The sequence below is a fragment of the Abrus precatorius genome, unplaced genomic scaffold, assembly GCF_003935025.1.
Source record: "Abrus precatorius isolate BTA unplaced genomic scaffold, Abrus_2018 Scaffold11, whole genome shotgun sequence".
In the NCBI taxonomy this organism is placed as follows: domain Eukaryota; kingdom Viridiplantae; phylum Streptophyta; class Magnoliopsida; order Fabales; family Fabaceae; genus Abrus; species Abrus precatorius.
In genome coordinates, this window is record NW_020874303.1 from 2,648,170 (window position 1) to 2,668,864 (window position 20,695).

General features: G+C 32.2%; 2 protein-coding genes across 3 annotated transcripts; one reads left to right on the forward strand and one right to left on the reverse strand.

The window, feature by feature from the left end:
* The first annotated feature begins 547 nt into the window (after nucleotides 1-547).
* LOC113856414 lies at nucleotides 548-1,548 on the forward strand. Its single transcript, XM_027488213.1, has one exon. It carries the CDS (start codon nucleotides 551-553, stop codon nucleotides 1,235-1,237), a length of 687 nt encoding a protein of 228 aa, XP_027344014.1. The 5' UTR covers nucleotides 548-550; the 3' UTR covers nucleotides 1,238-1,548.
* Nucleotides 1,549-6,204: 4,656 nt separating this feature from the next.
* LOC113854635 (CCR4-NOT transcription complex subunit 9-like) lies at nucleotides 6,205-19,498 on the reverse strand. 2 transcript variants are annotated; one of them, XM_027485764.1, is made up of 9 exons: nucleotides 19,145-19,498; nucleotides 12,355-12,426; nucleotides 11,354-11,443; nucleotides 10,295-10,337; nucleotides 9,319-9,425; nucleotides 8,894-8,989; nucleotides 7,346-7,536; nucleotides 7,143-7,212; nucleotides 6,205-6,717 (listed from the first exon to the last, which is right to left on the reverse strand). In XM_027485764.1, exons 1-9 carry the CDS (start codon nucleotides 19,337-19,339, stop codon nucleotides 6,607-6,609), a joined length of 975 nt encoding a protein of 324 aa, XP_027341565.1. In that variant the 5' UTR covers nucleotides 19,340-19,498; the 3' UTR covers nucleotides 6,205-6,606. The 2 variants fall into 2 exon arrangements, with proteins under 2 accessions (XP_027341565.1, XP_027341566.1); XM_027485765.1 differs by lacking the exon at nucleotides 12,355-12,426 and having other exon boundaries at nucleotides 6,316-6,717; nucleotides 19,145-19,422.
* Nucleotides 19,499-20,695: the final 1,197 nt, after the last annotated feature.

Consider the following 20,695-nt stretch of genomic DNA (forward strand, 5'->3'; position numbering starts at 1 on the left):
TTAACTGATTAGTACTATTGGAGCCATGTGGCTTAGTACCCATGAAAAATAACTCCTAATTTTTTTTAGGCATTATAAATCAAATTTATAATTTAAAAATATATTAATAAATAAAAAGAGAGTAATCTCTCTTTTTGAGTCAAAATAATTCACCATATGATTAATTTGGATGACATTAATGTAGAGCCACTTTTATGTAGCAAGTAACAGTTGGTTCACTACACGTTAATCAAGTTTGAAACTTCAAAAAAATTGACTTCATTCATGACTATGACTGACCAAGAGTTACTGGTTTGTGCTATCCACGTAGTACACCTTTTTAACAACTGCAATAGCATAGATATTAAGATCATTGAGTAATTCATATTCTATATATATATATATTGCTGCTAACTTTTCATAATTTGACAGTGATATTTCTTTTGTGTGAGAATTTTCTTAGAATTTTCAGCACCCACAATTTTATTAGTACTTTTTGTTGACTTATGTTATACATTTAATACACAATTTCCATGGTTTTTCCTTCTCTCTCTTTTCATATATATAACTCATGACACTTTTATATCTCTATATATGCACATACAGAACCACACCCTCATTCCTACTACTCCCAAATACCTCTAGTTCATCTTATCCTTGCTTGTTGCTAACTTTTTTCTCATTCACCAAAGCCATGAACAAGTTTAAGAAATCTCAAGTTCTAGTGCTCTTTGTTCTACTTGTTCTTCTTGTGATCATACCCTCTTTACCTTCTTCTCTGAGGCCTACTTATTTGTACTTCATCACAAACTTCCTCATCATAGCACTTGGTGCTGAAGCAGGCCTTCTTTCAGTTTTTGCTAAGCCTTTAGAAGATAAAAAGCAATCTTCTTCTGTTACCATTAAGCCTGTGATGCCCTCAGAAGCCTCTCCTGAGAAAAGGGAAGCTTCCAATTCCATCACAACATGTGTTAGTGTTGTCTCAGATCATGCTGAAAATTGTGCATCTGATAGTGGAGTTTGTGTCACCAAAGTGGACAAGGTGCAAAAGGGTCCTTCAGTGCCTAGCCTTTTCTTCATAGGGAGTGGAGAAGCTGAGGAAGATGTTATGATTGAAGAAGAGCTTGAAGCTGAAGAGGACATTGGAGGAATTAATGGGCAAGAGCTGTTTGCAAAGGCTGAAGCCTTTATTAGGAACTTTTACAAGCAATTGAAGATGCAGAGAGAGGAGTCATGGATTTATCAGAAAGCCTTGTAGGAAGATGCATTAGCTTTTACTATAGAATAATGTGATTTCTTTAATGTTAGATTAGATTAGATTAAATTAAAAACAACGGTTCTAATTTCCATTTTGTACATATCTACAACTTTTGAGTTCAGAGGGGTCAGGTTTGTTTCCTAATTTGTATTATCATCAGATAAAGTTCTAGTTAAGAGGGTTTTAGTTTGGTGGTGTTGTTAGATTCTTTCATACATAAGAGAAAGAGGAAAAGGAAGATGTTATGAATGATATGGTCTGTGTATATGATATTGTATTTAGTGTCTGTTAGATTGATTAATTATTAAAAGCATGTCAGAGTAATATATACTTGTTTTAGGACTAATTGAATTGCTTTGCCACTTTTTTTAAAGTCCTGTGACCAAATTGAGAAATATTACATTTAAAAAAGCATGATGCAATTGGATTAATTTACAAAATTATGTTAAATAACTCTACAATTTTTACTTCTTACCCAAAATAAAGATGAGGAAATAAATGTATGGAGGCAGCTTCATGGGAAGAAAAGAAGATGGGAAAATTTACAATGAGAGAATTCAAGCTTGTTGGGGTGATACAAGTGTCAAGAATCTGTCACATTCATGTAAGTGACTTAGAATAGTTTAAGAGTGAAATATATGGCCTCTAATGTTAAGCAGGGGACAGTGTCCTAATCTGATGGGGGACCATGTTCTGGTCCCTATATGTATTTCAATATAAACCATTGGCACAATTGGAGAAGAGCTCTCATCTGCTTGATTTTTTGTTTCCAAGGTCGTCTTATGTACACAGCATGCATGCTTGTTTGAACACAAAGTGGATACAAGCACTAAATCTTTCATTTATATTATTTTTAGAATCTATTAAATCAAAAGTTCTTCTTAAATTTATAAAGTCTAAAAAAAATACCTTATTCTCGAAGGATTGAAGGTAAAATACTTAAATTTGACTGACATTTAAGTTTACAAAGTTTCATCCATACATAGAATGGGTTTTTGATTGTCCTTATCTGACTCAAATATTTGCTAAGAATATTTTTTGGACTTGAACTTGATGCGATTAAGACACAGTAATGGTGGAACAGGACCAGTTCAACACAATATTATTATAACTAAATCATAAAAATTAATGAAGTATAACATAAAAATATATTTTACAGTATATATAATTTAAAATATTATCTATTAAATCTTATTATTAATATATAATTATTTTTTTTTGAAAAAAAGCTTTACATGATAAAAGAACATCATATCGAACCGGATTTGGTCAATCCAAAATATAACTTGAACATTTCTTTAAAAAATATCGAATCTAATTTGAAAAATCTGAACTTGTAAAATTAACATGAAATGGAGACGAGTTTAAGGTAAAAATAAAAATCGAATTTAAAGTATTCGTTTTGGTTCACAGAGAACTATATTGTATTCACCATTCATAAATTTGTGCATAAACCCACGATGAACACAAGAATGTTTGGTGTAATTGACGTAGGTAAACACGTTACGAGATCTACCGTTCATAAGATAGAGAAAAACAGTAGTAGGTGCACTACAAACCCTGGTTGTAGAACAAGCTGCTAAATATCAATGATATATATATATATATATATTACTGAATGAAATTTAAGATAAAAAAACTTTAGTATTTAAAAATTATAAATACTAAACACAAATAGTTAAAATTGCAAGTATCAAAATTATAAATAGGCTAAAGTATGAAAACTAAACCTACAATATTTAGACCTTGTTTATATTTAAAAAATTTATCATGTAAGAATTTGTTTTTTAATAGTTGCACTATTTTCTCTGCCCTATCTTTTTTTTAATTACCTATTAACTTCAAAATAAGATACATTATAAAATTAACTAATTTTATTTATAACTTTTTTATTATTATTTTAGAATATTCTCTTATAAAGAAGGTATTTAGTCCTTATAATAGTCTTACTCAACTTAATCTAAATTAGTCATATATATATATATATATATATATTTAAGTATTTATTGTTTTGAGTGGCAAACAACTTAACATTGTAAAATCTCTAGTAATAGACTTATCTACCATATCTAAGTGTTTCTGGTGGTAGAGTTTCTCACCACATTTAGTAGATGCACGATTTGAATGAAATTTAGATTTAATGAAAAAAAATCTAATATTTAATTACTAAATAATCATAAGTAAAAAAAATCTTATCTTATAAATAATAGATTAATTTTAGTATGTCTAATCACTTGCAAGAACTCCTTCTGAATATTAGAGCCTAGAGTTACATGACTAGTTAAGGGTTCAAGTCCCTTTCACTCGAACTAACACATTTTAACTAGATAAAGATGTTAATTAATTCAAATTTATTTTACAGATTAAATCAAATCGTTTAATTCAAAGCATTTCTAAATTTTGCTTTATATGTTTTTTTTTTTTTCAATATTTCCCTTTCTCAAACAGATTTGTAAGTTGTGACCTTAATTTGACGAGTCACAACAATGCAGAATTGGCCTTTTCTCTTCTCTAAAAGGAAAGATATTAAGTAATCAGCTATTTTGGTGTTTTAGTGGGGTCAAATGCCTAGAATGTTCATCCAGATTTTCTTTTTCTATGGCGTTATGCATATATTTATATATATTATTCATATGCTATATGTTTCTTATAAGGTTGAATTCCTTTTTATTTCTTTTCATGATCTGTGTACATTAGTGTGATGATGTGGTCATGAAACAAAATGCAGAATATTCTTTCTTTACTTTCAGACAAGAAATTTCACTTTTGATTTGATATGTGGGCTACATGGAGAGGTTGCCATTTATCCTTATCTTATTTTTTCATGGAATATTATTCCCACTATTCTTTAACTGATTAGTTTCATGGTCTTACCTCAAAATCTTTTACATATGTGAGCTACTATGTCATTTTATGATAAAATTGATTTCCAAGTTGCTAAAATATTAATTATAATTAACCTTTGTTTCTAAACAATTAAGGGAATGCAAAATATTAATTATAATTATACCCTTCCACTTGCATCGTTATAGAAGGTTCATTGCAAGCTGTCAATCTTTGATATATAGAAAATCGATAGTTTAAGTGCACACTCAACTCAATAAACAAACAACCCTTTATACAAATGCTTAGGAATTTACTTATAAATTTACTTAAATGTGACACATCAAGTAGCTACCTAATATAAAGATCGATATGAATGACGTTCATAAATATATCAACTTCCAAAACAAGTAGACGTGACTACGTAATACATCTTCGTTGTCATTATTGGAAATACTTCTAAGATAAGCTCAGTTTGAATCCAAGGGAACAAAAAACCACGATGTTTCGTGGTTTGGCTAACATATCTTGTACAAGTTATGGGTGTTTTCCATGTAGCCGTAAGATTTGTCGTTTTTTAATACTGTTGTTACTCACAAATGACACAAAACAAGTTAAACATTAATAGTTTGGTTATTGAGGTGAGCATGTACCTCAATGCATTTTGTTAACCCTAGTTAATTAGATTACCTTAAAAATTTAGAAATTATGTCAATTTTTTATTTAACTTTTTATAGCCAAAAATGTATTATTCCACCTAGGATAAAGTTATTTACTCATGGGATAAGTTTACAAATCTTCCTTACAAAAGTTGTACAATTTGGACTTAATTCTTACAATTTTTGCTAGGATATAATTTATACTTTTTTTTACAAACTATTATTTTTACTATCTCTAGTTGATATGGTTTATTGAAATATTGTTGAGTATTAGCTTCTTGTTGGAACACATCAGGATTAAAATAATAGTTTATAAAAAAATTAAGAATTATATTTTAACAAAATAATTTATAAGAATAAATCTAAATTATATAACTTTTATAAGGATTAAATACGTAAGTAAGCATTATATTCAATAATAATATTTTATTACATATTGATGAGTATTTTTATTTAAGTGAATAAAAATTAAATTGCTTACAAGCTTGAGTTGTCGGCAAATTAATTCTAAGTATTAGGTTAATATTTGAATTAGTGGAGTTAGTGTTGTAATTAACCAACTACCTCTTTAGCCGAGTGATATGCATTTGCACATCATGGTCCCTTTGTGGATTCCCATGACTAAAAGGGGAAATACACCTTTAATTCATGCTTCAGGAAATATTCTTAGGTGGTGGCCTTGTAGAAGAGAACATCTCTTGCTTTATGGACGTTTCATATATTTAGTCTTGGTCATAATGTCTCCAAAGTAAGATAAATCAATGGTAATTCAAAGAGAAATCACCTAATTCAAAAGTTTAACATCAATATTTTAAGACTTAACATTAATATTTTAAAAATGAAATTAGAGACTGATCGACATATCTTGCTACAATGATTGAATTCATTCAACCAATTATATATAATTAAACTGAATAATATTAAAAAAAAATTGCCAATTTAAAATTTTAATTTATTTAAAAAGGATATCTTAATTTCAGTTGAACTAACTTTAGTTGTCACCTAACAGTTATTTCTATTATTCATTTTAAGAGTTTGGTTGATTCCTCCATTCAATAGTGGAAGCGTGAGCACCTAAAAGAGGGAAAGGGGATAAACTACTTAGAAGGGCCTTAGCATCACGGAATAATACTACCAGTACACTCAAATATTCCCAACAAAAAAGTATACATAAAAGTTTCTCCACATGTGCTTAAGAATATATCAAGTGTCCCTTCATTGGCTTTATTGAAGCCATTACCAAATTAGATGATTGTCAAAAGACCTCTAGTAGTATTACGGCAGCAACTAATCATAGAATTCTATAATGAACTTATTAAATTACTTCTCTTATTAAGGTTGTTTTTTCTTTAAAAAAAGTTATTGTAAACCTCTCAATAGAACATTTGAAATAAAATTATAAAGCATCTATAAAAATAGCTTATAACTCATAAGTTATATTTAACTTATTTTAATAAATTTTATAGCAAAATTGACAAGTCTTTCAATGGAAAAAAAACTATTATTGAATAAACACTTAATTTTTACCCTAAGGTACTCCAAACTTTATTGGTAATAAATAAAGATCGCGTTTGTTGGAGTAATATAAAAGGCCACCTTTCATGAATGCCTCGATCGAAATATTTGATACCATAATATACCTACTCAAAGTTGATTAAGGTGAAAAAACCATATAAATGTCTTAAATACAAGGGGGTAAAGAGAACCACCTAGTTGGCTACATACAAATTATTAAAATACAGAAAAGAAAGTCTTTAGTTTCCATGCACCAATAATTACAACCTTCCTTTTCCTCTTAACACCCGAGTTTCATGAAATATAAATATAACAGGACCCAAAAAGCGATGATGGTAAGGCCAGCAATGAAGCATGATCTATAGTTTATACTCAGGTCACAATCATATGATCGAAACCTCCTCCAGCTTGCAGTGCAGGAACACGATTCACTCCAACATTGTGAAGCAATTGTTGTAGCCACCTCCTAGTTGTGGGGTCTTCCTGAATAAGTACAACAAAGACCAGATAATGTAAAAATAAAGTATGAGTATTCTTCTGAGATCATGGAAAATCTCTGGCTACAGATTTGGTGAATAGGATGAACATTTCTAAGGTGTGTTTGAATAGATAGTTTCTTTAAACATTTATTCAATAAGCGCTTTTTAAATGATGAGCTATGCCATAAATTTGACAATGAAACTTATTGAAATAAGCTGAAAATAATTTATTTTGATAAGATATATCAAAAAATTTATTAAAATATGTCAGCTCATAGGAGTCGTAAGCTATTTTTCATAAGCTCTTTGAAACATGTGCCTAGTCACTTCACTACCTTTCTCATCAACCTTTCTTTAATCTAGCCATCCATTCTATTGGTTAATTCAAATTTGTATGCTATTAATATCATGAGAACTGTAAGTACTTACACGAAGGCAACTGCTGAAAGTAGCATCTCTTAACATGTCGGGCAGACAGCTTCTTAATGCATCACAGGCCCTGTTTTAACCGGACCCCAAAGTTTAAATAGAGATGACATTTGAAACTTAAAAAGAAAGGAAAGAGCATGACAAGAGCAAATAAGATGGAAGGGGAGAAGGAACAAGCATTGAGTTGCAAATCACTAACCAACCTTGGATTATCAGACAGGCGAAGATAGCATCGAATGATATGCTTCAAAAGACGAGATGAGGGTTGCTCAGCAAGAGCTGCCACCATGTTTCCCAAAACTCGACCTACCGCAAAAAAGCGCTCAGCTGTAGTACAAATGTAGTCCAAGCCCACATCATCCAACAGAATTTTTTGAACAATAAATGTTGCAACCTGTGTTGGTAGAGCTCTGATTAGACATCCATGATCCATTTCTATTTAATATACATATAGATGATTGAGATTGGCAATTTAAAATGATCAAGAAGCTCAACATCCACAGGACACAAGATCTTTCCACATTCACAACACACCCGTGAATCTATGTCAAATATTTGGCTTAACGATAAAGAATTGTATTTGAACCCATAATACAGTACAGGATGCCAGTGTGCAAATTATATCTTGATGAAAAAACATCCAGGGAAAAGTTAAAACAGTCTGGTGACTATAGCTAAAAGCTTAAATTGAGGCAAATTATTCAAAAGGCAAAGCATGAATCTCATAACACAAGCAGTCTCCTCTAGTAAGCAGCTCATGTGTCAATTTATCTTATGCTAATAAAAGTCAGAGGACGGTTAGTTTCAATTTTTTGGAATTTTATAAAATATAAATAAGTTCTATTATACATATAAAAAATTTGATGTAAAAAAAATTGTAAGTTCAATAAATTTGAGGTTTGGTGCTGGTATGTTGCTAGTACGGTGCAGGGCTGGAGCAAAGAAACCACACCAGCCCTGCACTGAGTTCACAGTCATCCAAATGTTGAAGAATAACAGAGAATGGCTCTCAAGTCTCATCTCAATGAAATTGCAGAAACAAGAAGACAGATTAACACAGTTAAGAACCTATCTTTGGTTTAGAAAATGACAGTGGTTAGGAACTGCTCTCTTTACTATTAATCAAGGTACCAATGCATAAGCAGATATATCATAACTACATATAGCACTATTCATACATGCATTTCAAACAAAAATAAAATAAAATGCAATTAGGCCTTTTTTGCAAGAAAATTTGTAACAAGTTTTAATAGATTGCACAAGTACAGTTGCTGATACGATACAGTGCTAGTGCAGTTGCACAAGTACTAGCACCAGCACTTGCATTACACCAGCACCACACCACTGCAGCACCACACTGAATTCCCAATCAATACAAATGTTGAAGAATAAGATAAAGTGGTTCTCAAGTCTCATCTCAATGAAATTGCAGAAACAACAAGACATATTGATGCAGCTTCGAACCTCTCTCTGCTTTAGAAAATGATAGTGGTTAAGAATTGAGATATTTACTATTAATCAATGTACAAACGCATAAGTAGATGAATCATACGTATGTTTAGCACTGTATTGGCAGAAGCAAGATAGCTTCACACACATACACGCCCATCAGACAAAAAATGCAAGCATTAATGCCAACGAAGCGTAGACCAGAGAATTGTAGCTCATAAATATTAAGAAGGAAATAGAAACTTGAGTCCAATTTCCAAAAGTTTACGCAAGACTAAAAACAAAGATTCGATAAACTCAACTGTTTTTGATAGTTCACTACCCATTTCCATGGTGCGCAAGCACAGAGGAATTATCTCTGTTGAAAGAAGGAAACTTATAACTTCTGTATCATCAACCTGGAAAATAAAATCAATCAGAAAAAATTGTTATCATTAACAAAAACACAGGCACAGATGATGTATGAACGACAGTAGTGTAACATAAATAGGGGGGACTATAATTAGTTGCTTTATATTAGTGATGAACTCATCCTAATAGGTTGGTTTCTGTTCCATTATATATAGATTTATTGGTCAAGGATTTTGTTGATAAATCTTTTTGACAGGTTTTTTGTGACAATACTTTAGAAATAAAAAATGTAGTTTTTGCCGCACAAATATTGCCGCATGAATTTTTTTTTACTTGTAGCTATTTGCATCCAACAACAGAATCAGCAAGGAAGTACCTTCACCAATGCACCAATGACACCAAGACTGGTAAGCCTCAAGTACTCAAATGGTCTTGATTTGCTTGTTGTATTAAGGAAGGGATACAGATATAGAGGTATATGAGCTGCAAAGGAGAAAAAGCAAGTGCAACAATTTGTTGCACGAAATATCAAACAGTTAATGTTCTATTATTTAGAGCAGAAGTCATAATGGATATAGTTGCATCAAAGAAATCTCCTAATTCAATATAAATAAGGTAATACAACCTAAATGCTTCTAGGTTAGCTTGTTTGTGGATAGGATAAAGGTATAGGATAGAATAACTTTTTCTAATCTATCCTATTTTTAATGTTTGTTTAATCAATAACTTTATTCTATCATTCTGTAGTGTAAATTTTATCATATGAGTGGAGGGGCTTGGTTTAAAAATAAACAGGATAAGATTACATAACATATTTAGTTCGATATTTTGGTATGCATCAAACATAAAATAAGATAAGAACCTATAGTACTCTTCTCCTATCCTATTTTTATCCAGTTCTCATATCCCATCCTTTTCTACTGTCACACCATTTTATAACTGCCTAAATAACTGCACAAAGACAAAAAAATATAGACAATAATAACAATACAAATCCACAAATACCCAAAGAACTACCTGAAGACACAAACCCTAATAATTCAGGCCCACTGAGTCTCAGTTTGCTTCTTAGTTCTTATCTTGCTCACATGGTCTATATCATATTACACCCATTTTCATCTTGATCTTATTGTTTCCAGAGGTTTCCAATTCATCATATTACCTTTACCCAGATGGCGCCAACCAAATCTAAAGGAGCTGATAGCATCTCCCAAAGAACTTGAGCAAACAGAAAATGCTTATTTTACGAACTTCCTAGTTCTACCACAATCAGAATGTATAATGCAAAGGTTATAAGTACAAAATCAGACAAAAGTGAAGAGTCCTTTAGAGAATGAGGAAAGTGATATTACCATTGAGGAATAGCATCCTTGTGTCAGGGTGAGATGCTACACACTGAAAGAAAATTACAAGGAAAAAATAAACAAAGCAGCATCAGTTTCTGATTCATTTTAGCATGTTTTGGAAGAAGAGAAGGAGACAAAAAGATCACACTTAAAGAATAATATATATGGCTCGTTCATTTCCTAAGCAATAAAAAACTTAAAAAACACTGCTCATCAATGTCATCTTCTCTTTGGTTGTATTTTACAAAAGCAGGGATCAAACAGTCACCTGACTCGCACAATATATTCTGTTAAAAGTCTTTTTGATTTCAGTAGGTATAAATGTATTTGACAGATGCATATGTGAACGTCGATGCTTACGTAGAGAATTTTTGTCATGTATAATTCACAGATTCAGAATCATGTTGGATGTAGATATAATTTTATCTTATAGGCAATAGTTTACAGCTTTTGGCCCACCACACAGTTCACATAGTTTAAGTAACAGAATCTAATGCACTAGAACTAGAGTGCAGTTAAGTTCAAACAACTTTGGTATGTATGTATGCTTTTATCTAGGTTATGACATTACAAGAATCAAGCTTTTTCCACTAGGCGGGGTTGGCTACATAGATCAAATGATACTATTATGTTCTATAGTGAATCATGTCTATAGACAAATCATTGACTTTTAAATCCTCAATGGTTGCCTAAAGTTTTTCTCAGTCATCCTAGTTATAGGGCTATCCTCCATCTAATCCACTCTTCTTATTGAGAACTCTAAAGGTCTTCTCCACATGCCCAAACCACCTAATGCAAGATTTCTACCATTCTCTCTACATTAGATGTTACCTCAACTTCCTCTCCATTGCATTCATTCATAATCCTGTCTTGTCTATACTATATCTCAACTGTCTTGCCTCCTTGACATTTTTATTAATTATTTATTACAAAACATTTAAAATTTCAATTGCATAGTTTGGTGATCTAAAGTACAAGTCATATAAGGAACATATTCATCAACAAATAAAATGAATGTCACAGTAAAATACTGGACAAAACTTCAATCGGACAAAGTTATCTAACCTGAAGAAGAGCAAGAGCATTGCACACTCGATTTGATTGTGCGGGGGTAAGATTTGGTGGAGAAAGAACAGGATATATTGAAACTATTTCCTGAAACAAAATAAAGTACCAAATTCTCCTAAGTGGAGGACAATTGAGAGAAAACTTTATATTGGAAAACAACTACCTAATAAAATCCAATGCTTAAAGAATGAAATGAGATAGTTTATTTGAGGATAATGCATAAAAAATAAAATATCAATACAAATTAAATTTGGAGAAACAAAGGGCTGTTTGGTTTGAAAAATGTTTCGTTTTCACTTTTAATCACAAAAATGGAACCTTTTTCTTTAATTTGTTTCCCGTTTTAGAAAAATTGTATAGAAAACAATCAAAACAATAAAAGTTGTCTTCATTGTTTCCTATACAAATATTTGAAAAATAAAATAAAATGGAAACAACATAACGTTTTTGTTATTAAAATTGAAACAGAAATTGAAAATGAAAAATATTTTTTTAAACCAAATAGCCCATAAAGGTGTAGTGTACATAGCATGCTCAGACTATCAAATATAAAACAAAATTTAAATAAGGAGCAACTACAAGTGGAGTATGCAGAGTATGAGGAGTGACTAAAAGGTCACTAATTTCCAAGAGAATGACTGGCTTATGTATTACGACAAATTTTTAGTATTAATGGTTTTAAACAAGTATTAAATTAAATCACTCCATTACCATTTATTTCAAACTCCCCATCATCATCCTGTCAGTTTTTTGACAAATTATGATGACAGAAATTTGGTTTACAAAGGAAAATAGTTGAAAGTAAGTAAGACATCATCTTGTCAAAAGCTATAACAGATAATAATGGATTGGTAGGTAATTAAAGCATAAAGATAAAAGAGAAATGTATAACATCAAAATCATAAAAATTAAGTAAAAGTTCACACTAAAGATTAAATAAAGAAAACTATGCGAAACACTAGAGACAAGGAATATGTAATGCAAGTCAGATAGCATACCTGCAAAAGTGCGGCAATAGTACCAAATGAATTCCATAACAATGGAGCAAGATCTTGAAACAGCTCTCTTTTCTAAAGTACCATAAAAAAAAAACATGAAATAAAAAGAACTCTGAGATACAAGTACTTAAGCAATACCAAACAATAGCAAGAAAAGCCAAATCACGATATAATTGCAATACTAAATCTAAAACCAGACAAGAGCTTGTAAACAGTAGTCAGCGCATAAAAAAATAAAGAAAGAATTGAAGTGAAATGGTAGCCATGATTGTTAAACTCACAAGTTAACTCACCTACAAAGCACAGACTCATTTCATCATAGACTCAAGTAGAATTGATCAAACTTGCACAAAAAATTGGAAATTTAGCTGTAGGAGAACAGGTCTTAATGGGGATCTAATATCTTCCCCAAATTGCCAAAACAACTAAATTGCTAAGAAACCCTATCATACAGTTGATAATGAAATTCAAAGAAAGTTGTGAAGAACACAAATCCCTCGTGAACCCAGCATCCAGCCATCACAAACCCAGCTTACCCACGGTCCAGCTGTCTGGAACCTAGCTTTTGCAAATCAATTGAAGCTATGATGAACCCATCTCCTGCTAATTGATCAAAGCTGCTGTGAACCCAAGTTCAACACAGCATGAACTCAGCCTATTTTGAACCTAGCATTCTGCTTGGGTTTTATTTCTAATATTTCAAATTTGAACCCAAGTTCAACACAGCATGAACTCAAAGCCTATTTGAACCTAGCCTTATATTATCCCACCATCTTGTATTTGAAATGGAACAAATAATGTTTAAAATATGATATAAATTATATGCAAATTACAAATTACTCTTGTGAGAGAAATACATATAATTTTTTGACAATACTTTTTAAGTGTTTCACATACACTTTCTCTCCTAAACAATCATAATTGTTTGAGTTTCCATCATGGTATTTCTGATTATGCCGAGGTGTTTTACTAGAGGAGGAGGAGGAGATCCAATGCATGAAGTAAAGGCATATTTTTAGTTGGGGGCACATAGACCATTAGATCAATCATGACAAAAAAAAAAAGTGTCTTCTAGTTTGTAAAAACTGCTTTGTCTCTCTACCAATAGTCTATGACTGAAATTCTCACTAGCAATAGGTGTGTAACCAGATTGGGTTGAGTTTGAGGGAAAGTAAATCCAAACTAATTAAAAATGTTCATTTTGGGTTTGGGAAATTATTTTGGGCAACCCTAACCAACCCAATCAAATTCAAGTGGTTCAGGTTGGGGTCATTATGTTGGGGGCATGACTATAATTTTTAAAAATTAAATTTACTTAAAAATATAAAAAAAACAAAAGTGAATAAAAAAGATTAAAATTATATATCTGGTTGGGTTGGTTGGCTTTAAAATTCTCTAACCTAGGACTCAACCCATCATAGACCAGGCTTGATCTCCCCTCCCATCATGAACCAATTTTCCCCCCCATTGGGTGGGAATGGGTTCGATTGGTTGTGGATGAATTCATTACCCACTCTCACCCTTAGTCAATGACATCTTGCTAGCCTTCACCTTTGAACATACTGCTGGGGGTAAGTTTTGAGATTCGACATTTCAACCAACTAAAATTTTGTTCATATAGGCCAAACTTAAAAATTATCAAAAGTGTGAAAAAAAGTCATAATATTTTTTTATAACAAAAAACTATTTATTGCTATATATAACTAATCATAAACCACATACTTTAACAGACCATTACTGAATTAGGCCTTAGGAATTTTCCACTCTGTTATTCTATATATGGTGTAAAGCAATAATAACTCACAAGTCAACTTTACCTTTTAACTGTTCAATTTTCTCTCCATGAATTTACTCTACCTTATACCTATCATAGAATACCAATAGCTTGAAGCTCAATTGGTTCCAACCCTAATCTTTAAGAGTGGGGTATTGAACTTCCACTAGACCACCATCCCCTCCCCTAGTGCTTCCATCCAGCCTGCCTGCTTCTACTCAGATTATTACCCTTTCAGGCTGACATTGTTCCAATAAAATAATGACTCTCCATTCTTTCAACCTAACAGATTTTTTATCTATTGCAGTCAAGTGTGAATTAGTTTGACATGGAATGAGATATGGGCAAGTTAAGGGTCTTTAAGGAGATGGACTCATGCATCCATTACCCTAAGGTTTTGGAGTTGCATTGTGATATACTAGCCCTTGTGAGACTCTCTACCTAAAAAATTTTTCTATACCCAACAGTGGTATTAGAGTTAGGTCAATCCAGATGATCAGCTAAGACGAGTAAATGAACTACGGCAAAGAGTGTCAATGGTATGGCACCTATGGTCAGTGTGAAAATACACCACAAAGGAAACGATGACACTAGATGAGCCTTAGTAGAGAGCTGGTAGCACCCACGTGTGGACAGTGTGAAGCTCAAAAAATGTCGTTGAATGGACGGTAGCTCACATAGAAGAGAGCAAGACTTGCTCTAGTGTAGACCATGAATACTCGTGGATGAAAGAAATTTCCACTAAAGAGGGAGCTGATATGAATAGATAGGTTCACACTTGAAGGAGAATGTTAGAGTCAAGTATGAATTAGTCTCACATGGAATGAGATATGAGCAAGTTAAGGATCTTTAAGGAGATGGACTCATGCACCCATTGCCTTAAGGTTTTGGGGTTGTATTATGGTGTCCTACCCCTTGTGAGGCTCTCTACCTAAAACACTCCCCTATACCCAACATTACCAAAGGCTGATAAACAATATGGAGAACCTTGTGAAGGAGAAGAGCCATAACAGTCAAAACCTGAAAACTGAATCCAGTTTGTACAGGTTGGCCTGTTTGTTTTTATCATTTTCATTGAAAATAGAAAATAATAAAGAAAAAATGTTTGTTAAGATATTTTCATTTTAAATTTTAAGAAATGATTTCACCATTTTTGGATATAGTGAAAGCAAAAAGAAAGCGTTTCCTGCGTTTCCAATCATCATGTGGTGGCAATTTTGAAAATTTGTATACTTTCATTTCTTCCCCACCCAAAACTATTCGCACTATCTCTCCATAAATGTCACCATCAGCCCCAACAGATTTGAATTGACAAAATGCATCCTGACACCACTGCTGTTTTTCCACAAGAAAGAAGCTGGAGTGGAAATTGTTGCCATTCCATTTGGGAGAAAAATGGAACCTGGGTTTTGTGGGACAAACATGGGAAGCAGAACAAGAGGTGGTCTTGGTGAGATGATGGAGATACAGAAACTTCGGACAACCACCATACTAGAACCACACCATTTCTGAGCTGATTGCAGAACCCATTAGAAACTATGGTATACCAGCTGATAATGGATGAAGACCAGAGCTTGTGTTGCAGGCAAGACGACATTGTTTCTGAACTCACATTAGATGCCATTTGAATCTGTTGGGTAGATGTTGGAATTTCTTGCTCAGCCATTGTGTGACTTGCCATCATTGGCGAAGTCTATTGAACTACTTGTCTGAACCACCAAGACAAGCAATCCCATCACTACCAGCAGAAATCAACAACCATGCTCGAACCATAACCATCATCCATCAAACTCATCACCAAGTCACACTTCCACCATTGGAAGTTTGACACCACCATCATCAATGTACGCAACATGGTTCAAATTATCAAATATATGTAAATATGTTATTTAAAAAAATATTATCCATGTAATTATAGTAATTAGGTAACTGTATATTTGTTCTTAATTTTGTAGCTATGATTATTACTATTATTAACATAAATATACATCCCGTGGTGTAATTAAAAACACGAAATTCCCCTTTCTCTCATCTTAACATGGTATCAAGAACCCAATAAGGAGGAAACCCTAACATGTTCTTCTGGTTCTCTCAATGCTCCATGTGAAAGACATTGAGATGCATTGATTCGCATTTTGAAGTATATCAAAGGTTACAGGAAAAAGCTCATCTACGAGGACAAAGGTCATGATAAAATTATTGGATATTTTAATGCAGGTTATGCCGGCTCTCATAATAGGAGGTCCATTTCTGGCTATTATATTTTGATGGGAGATAATCTAATTTCTTGGAAAAGTAAGAAGCAAAATATGGTTTCTCTTTCTAGTACAGAAACAGAATATCGAGTTATGACTTCAACCACATGTGAACTTATATGGCTGAAACAACTACTTATAGAATTGAGATTTAAAGAAGATATACAAATAACACTCATTTGTGATAACCAGCCTTATACATTGCCTTGAATTTAGTCTTTCATGATCGAATGAACCATATTAAAATTGATTGTCACTTCCTTTGTGAAAAGATCTTATCTAAAATTATTGCCACAAGTTTTGTCAATTCAAATGATCAATTCACAGACGCATTCACGAAGTCTGTAAGGAGTCTTTATATTAAGTACATATGTGACAAGCTTAGTACATATAATTTATATGCTCCAGCTTGAAAGAGAGTGTTAAAAATATGTAAATATGTTATTTAGGAAAATAATATTCATATAATTATAGTAATTCGGTGACAGTATATTTGTTTTAAATTTTGTAACTATGATTATTATTACCATCATTAATATGAATATACATCCCGTAGTAAAATTAAAACACAAAGAATTCCTCTCATACCTTCTCGTTTTCTCTCATCTTAACAAGAATAATTGGGGATGAGGTTAAAAGAAAATGCAAAATACAAACATGCTTTCAAATTTTCAAAATCTGAAATTGAAAATAGTTTTGTGGAAGCGAAAATGAAGAATGAAAATAGAAAATGTTTTCATAGACCAAACAACCTCCAAGGTTTTCCCTTTCAGTTTTGAAGGTGTGACCAGACTGGCAAAAGGACCAGTTCCTCAGTCCAGTTTACAACACTAGTCATTTGCAACTATTGTCTTTTATCTATTTTGCTTTAAGTTTTCCTACTTTGGCAATCCAGATCATATTCTAGATCACTAAAGTACAGCAATCTGGCAACCGACTGAAAATCAGTACATGAGACAACAGAGTAAAGGAGCGAATCTGGCAAAAGGTCCAGTTCCTCGGTCAGGCTTTTACAACACCAGTCATTTTCAATTGTTGTCTTTTATCGAGTTTTCTTTAAGTAAGTTTCCAACTTTGGCAATCCAGATCATATTCTAGATCACTAAAGTACAGCAAACTGGCAACTGACCGAAAATCAGTACATGAGACAACAGAGTAAAGGAGCGAATCTGGCAAAAGGTCCGGTTCCTCGGTCAGACTTTTACAACACCAGTCATTTTCAATTGTTGTCTTTTATTGAGTTTTCTTTAAGTAAGTTTCCAACTTTGGCAATCCAGATCATATTCTAGATCACTAAAGCTCAGCAATCTGGCAACTGCCCGAAAATCCGTACATGAGACAGTAGAGTAAAGGAGTGAATCTGGCAAAAGGACCGGTTTCTCGGTCCGGTTTTTCTAACACCAGTCATTTTCAACCGTTGTCTTTTATATATTTTTCTTTAAGTTTTCCAACTTTGGCAATCCAGATCATATTCCGGATCACTAAAGTACAGAAATCTGGCACCGACCGGCAAATCAGTACATGAGACAACAGAGTAAAGAAGCGAATCTGGCAAAAGGCCAGTCGGTCCGGTTTCTAAGACACCAGTTATTTTCTACTGTTGTCTTTTATCTAGTTTCCTTTAAAGTTTTCCAACTTTGGCAATCCAGATCATATTCCGGATCACTAAAGTACAGAAATCTGGCACCGACCGGCAAATCAGTACATGAGACAACAGAGTAAAGAAGCGAATCTGGCAAAAGGCCAGTCGGTCCGGTTTCTAAGACACCAGTTATTTTCTACTGTTGTCTTTTATCTAGTTTCCTTTAAAGTTTTCCAACTTTGGCAATCCAGATCATATTCCGGATCACTAAAGTACAGAAATCTGGCACCGACCGGCAAATCAGTACATGAGACAACAGAGTAAAGAAGCGAATCTGGCAAAAGGCCAGTCGGTCCGGTTTCTAAGACACCAGTTATTTTCTACTGTTGTCTTTTATCTAGTTTCCTTTGAAGTTTTCCAACTTTGGCAATCCAGATCATATTCCAGATCACTAAAGTACAGCAATCTAACAACAGCCCGGAAATCAGTACATGAGACAACGGAGTAAAGGAGCAAATCCGGTAAATATGCGCAAAATTCTGCTTACTTTTAGAAGGTAAAAACAAAACTAAAGAACTGAATCACCACCAACAAATGGTAGTCATACCATTCACATGTCGCAGAATTTAACAAAAGTAAGTAATAACAACACACATGCCAAAGCCATGAAACCAATTCTCACCCACACCACTCGAACACATAGAAATCGACTCACTTCTTTCTACTTTTCTCTCGAAGAGGAAAACAAAAAAATAATGACAAAAAAATATAAGAGAAAGAAGCAACAAACAAGGGAACCAAAGCTTCTCTTCAATAAGCACAGAACAGCCACACAGAAATTAAGAAAAAAGCTATCTAACTCTCTACACACATAGCAAGCCTAATAACAGTAAACACGCCATCAGCACCATATCTGATCGATTAATTTAACATATGAAAACTAAAAATAAAAAAGTTTCAATATACATATTCACACAAATAAGCAATTAAACAAATTCATAAATTAATTAACAAAACCCTAACCACATATTCATAAAAACAAAAAAGTCTTCAGTTTCCATTTCCATCAAATTTCCACAAACACTAATCGCAGTTGTTCAATTCACCCTGACACCAATTCAACCGAGGGAAAAACCGAAACTAAAACGAGAAAGAGAAAGAGGAAAAGTTATGATTCACCTTAGAGAGTTCGAGAAGAGCATTTTCACGGAGTTCAGGGTTACTGAGCTCGAGAACAAGCTGCTCCGCCGAAGCCATCTTGCGATCCTTGGTAGCGGCGGAGCCTTGGGCGGAGGAAGCATTGGGCGAGGGCGGCGGAGGAGCGCCGGCGCCGAAGGCAGCGCCCATAGACAGCGACTGGGGCAAATTGGTCATTTGAGGAGTGAGTTGGGTTTCTGGTTTTCACAGAGTGACTCAGTTTGGTTTGTTGTATTTTTTTCTTTCTTCGTTTTAAAGACAACACAACGCACCCAAAGACACCGTAAGAATATGAGTTTGGCTTCTGCTACCGTTTTGCGTTGGGAAGAGACACGTGCCTTTCATGCAAACTCAATGCACTTATAACTCTTCCTTCCGTTCGTGCGTGTTTCAAGCACTTCAGATGCTCTTATGACAGAAAAACACTTATTTCAGTGAGAAAAATATTATTAATGACAGAAAAACTCTTATTTTAAGTATTTATATATGATATAATTATATTGAAATTCATATGTTCAGTTAAGGAATTTTCATGAGAAATGATATTAAATATTGAAAAATTACTAAAATTTTAAATAATATTAAATTTTAAAAATAAATACATTATATAAAAAATTATCCAAAAGTACTATCACTTAAAAACACTCTTAAATTTTTTTTTTAATCAACCTTGTTCAAAAATTAGTTTTTGCAATTTATATATAGAGTTTGATAATTGAGAATATGTTAGGAAAAGTGTGTTAATAACACTCTTCTTTTTTTAATATTTTTTATAATTTTTTAATATAAAAAAAGATAAATTTTAAAAGTATTTATTGTTTTTCATATATTTGAATTTTTTAGCATTTAATATGATGTTATCTTTGATTTTATTTATAATAAATAAATAAATCATCAAAATTAAAAAAAAAATAGTAACATGTCATTACTATGTATTATGTTTTAAAAATAATTATAATATTAAATAATTTAGTTAATAAATTTTATATTAAATAATAAATATATTCACCTGCACGAGTAATAGGTAAATGTCGCATTAACTTAAATTTTATAATAAATAAAAGTGTAAAGAGAATTTAATAATTAATGTCTTTGAGATGTATTTTTTATTTTTACAATTAAAACAAAAAATATTGGTAGTTGTTTTTTTACATAAAAAATGAGGTAATGAAAAAGTTTGACTATTAAAAAAGGATAAATTTTGAATGTTATATTTTAAAAAAAATTAATATATTAACTATTTTTAACAATACTTCTTAATTTGTGTGATTTAAGTAAAAAAATCAAAGAGATAAAAATTACAATTTTTTTTTATTATATTGAGTAAATAAGTTATAAAAGAAATTGCTAACCACTTAAATGATTTTTAATAAATCTTAATACAATTTTTAATAAAATTATAATTCGTTAATTTTTTTAATCAATATCTTCAAGACACTGATTATCAATACTTGTGAAGTTAAGAGTATAAATATTAGAAAAAGTGTATGGAATAATTTTTATAATTTTGTTGTAAATAAATTATTTTGTTTT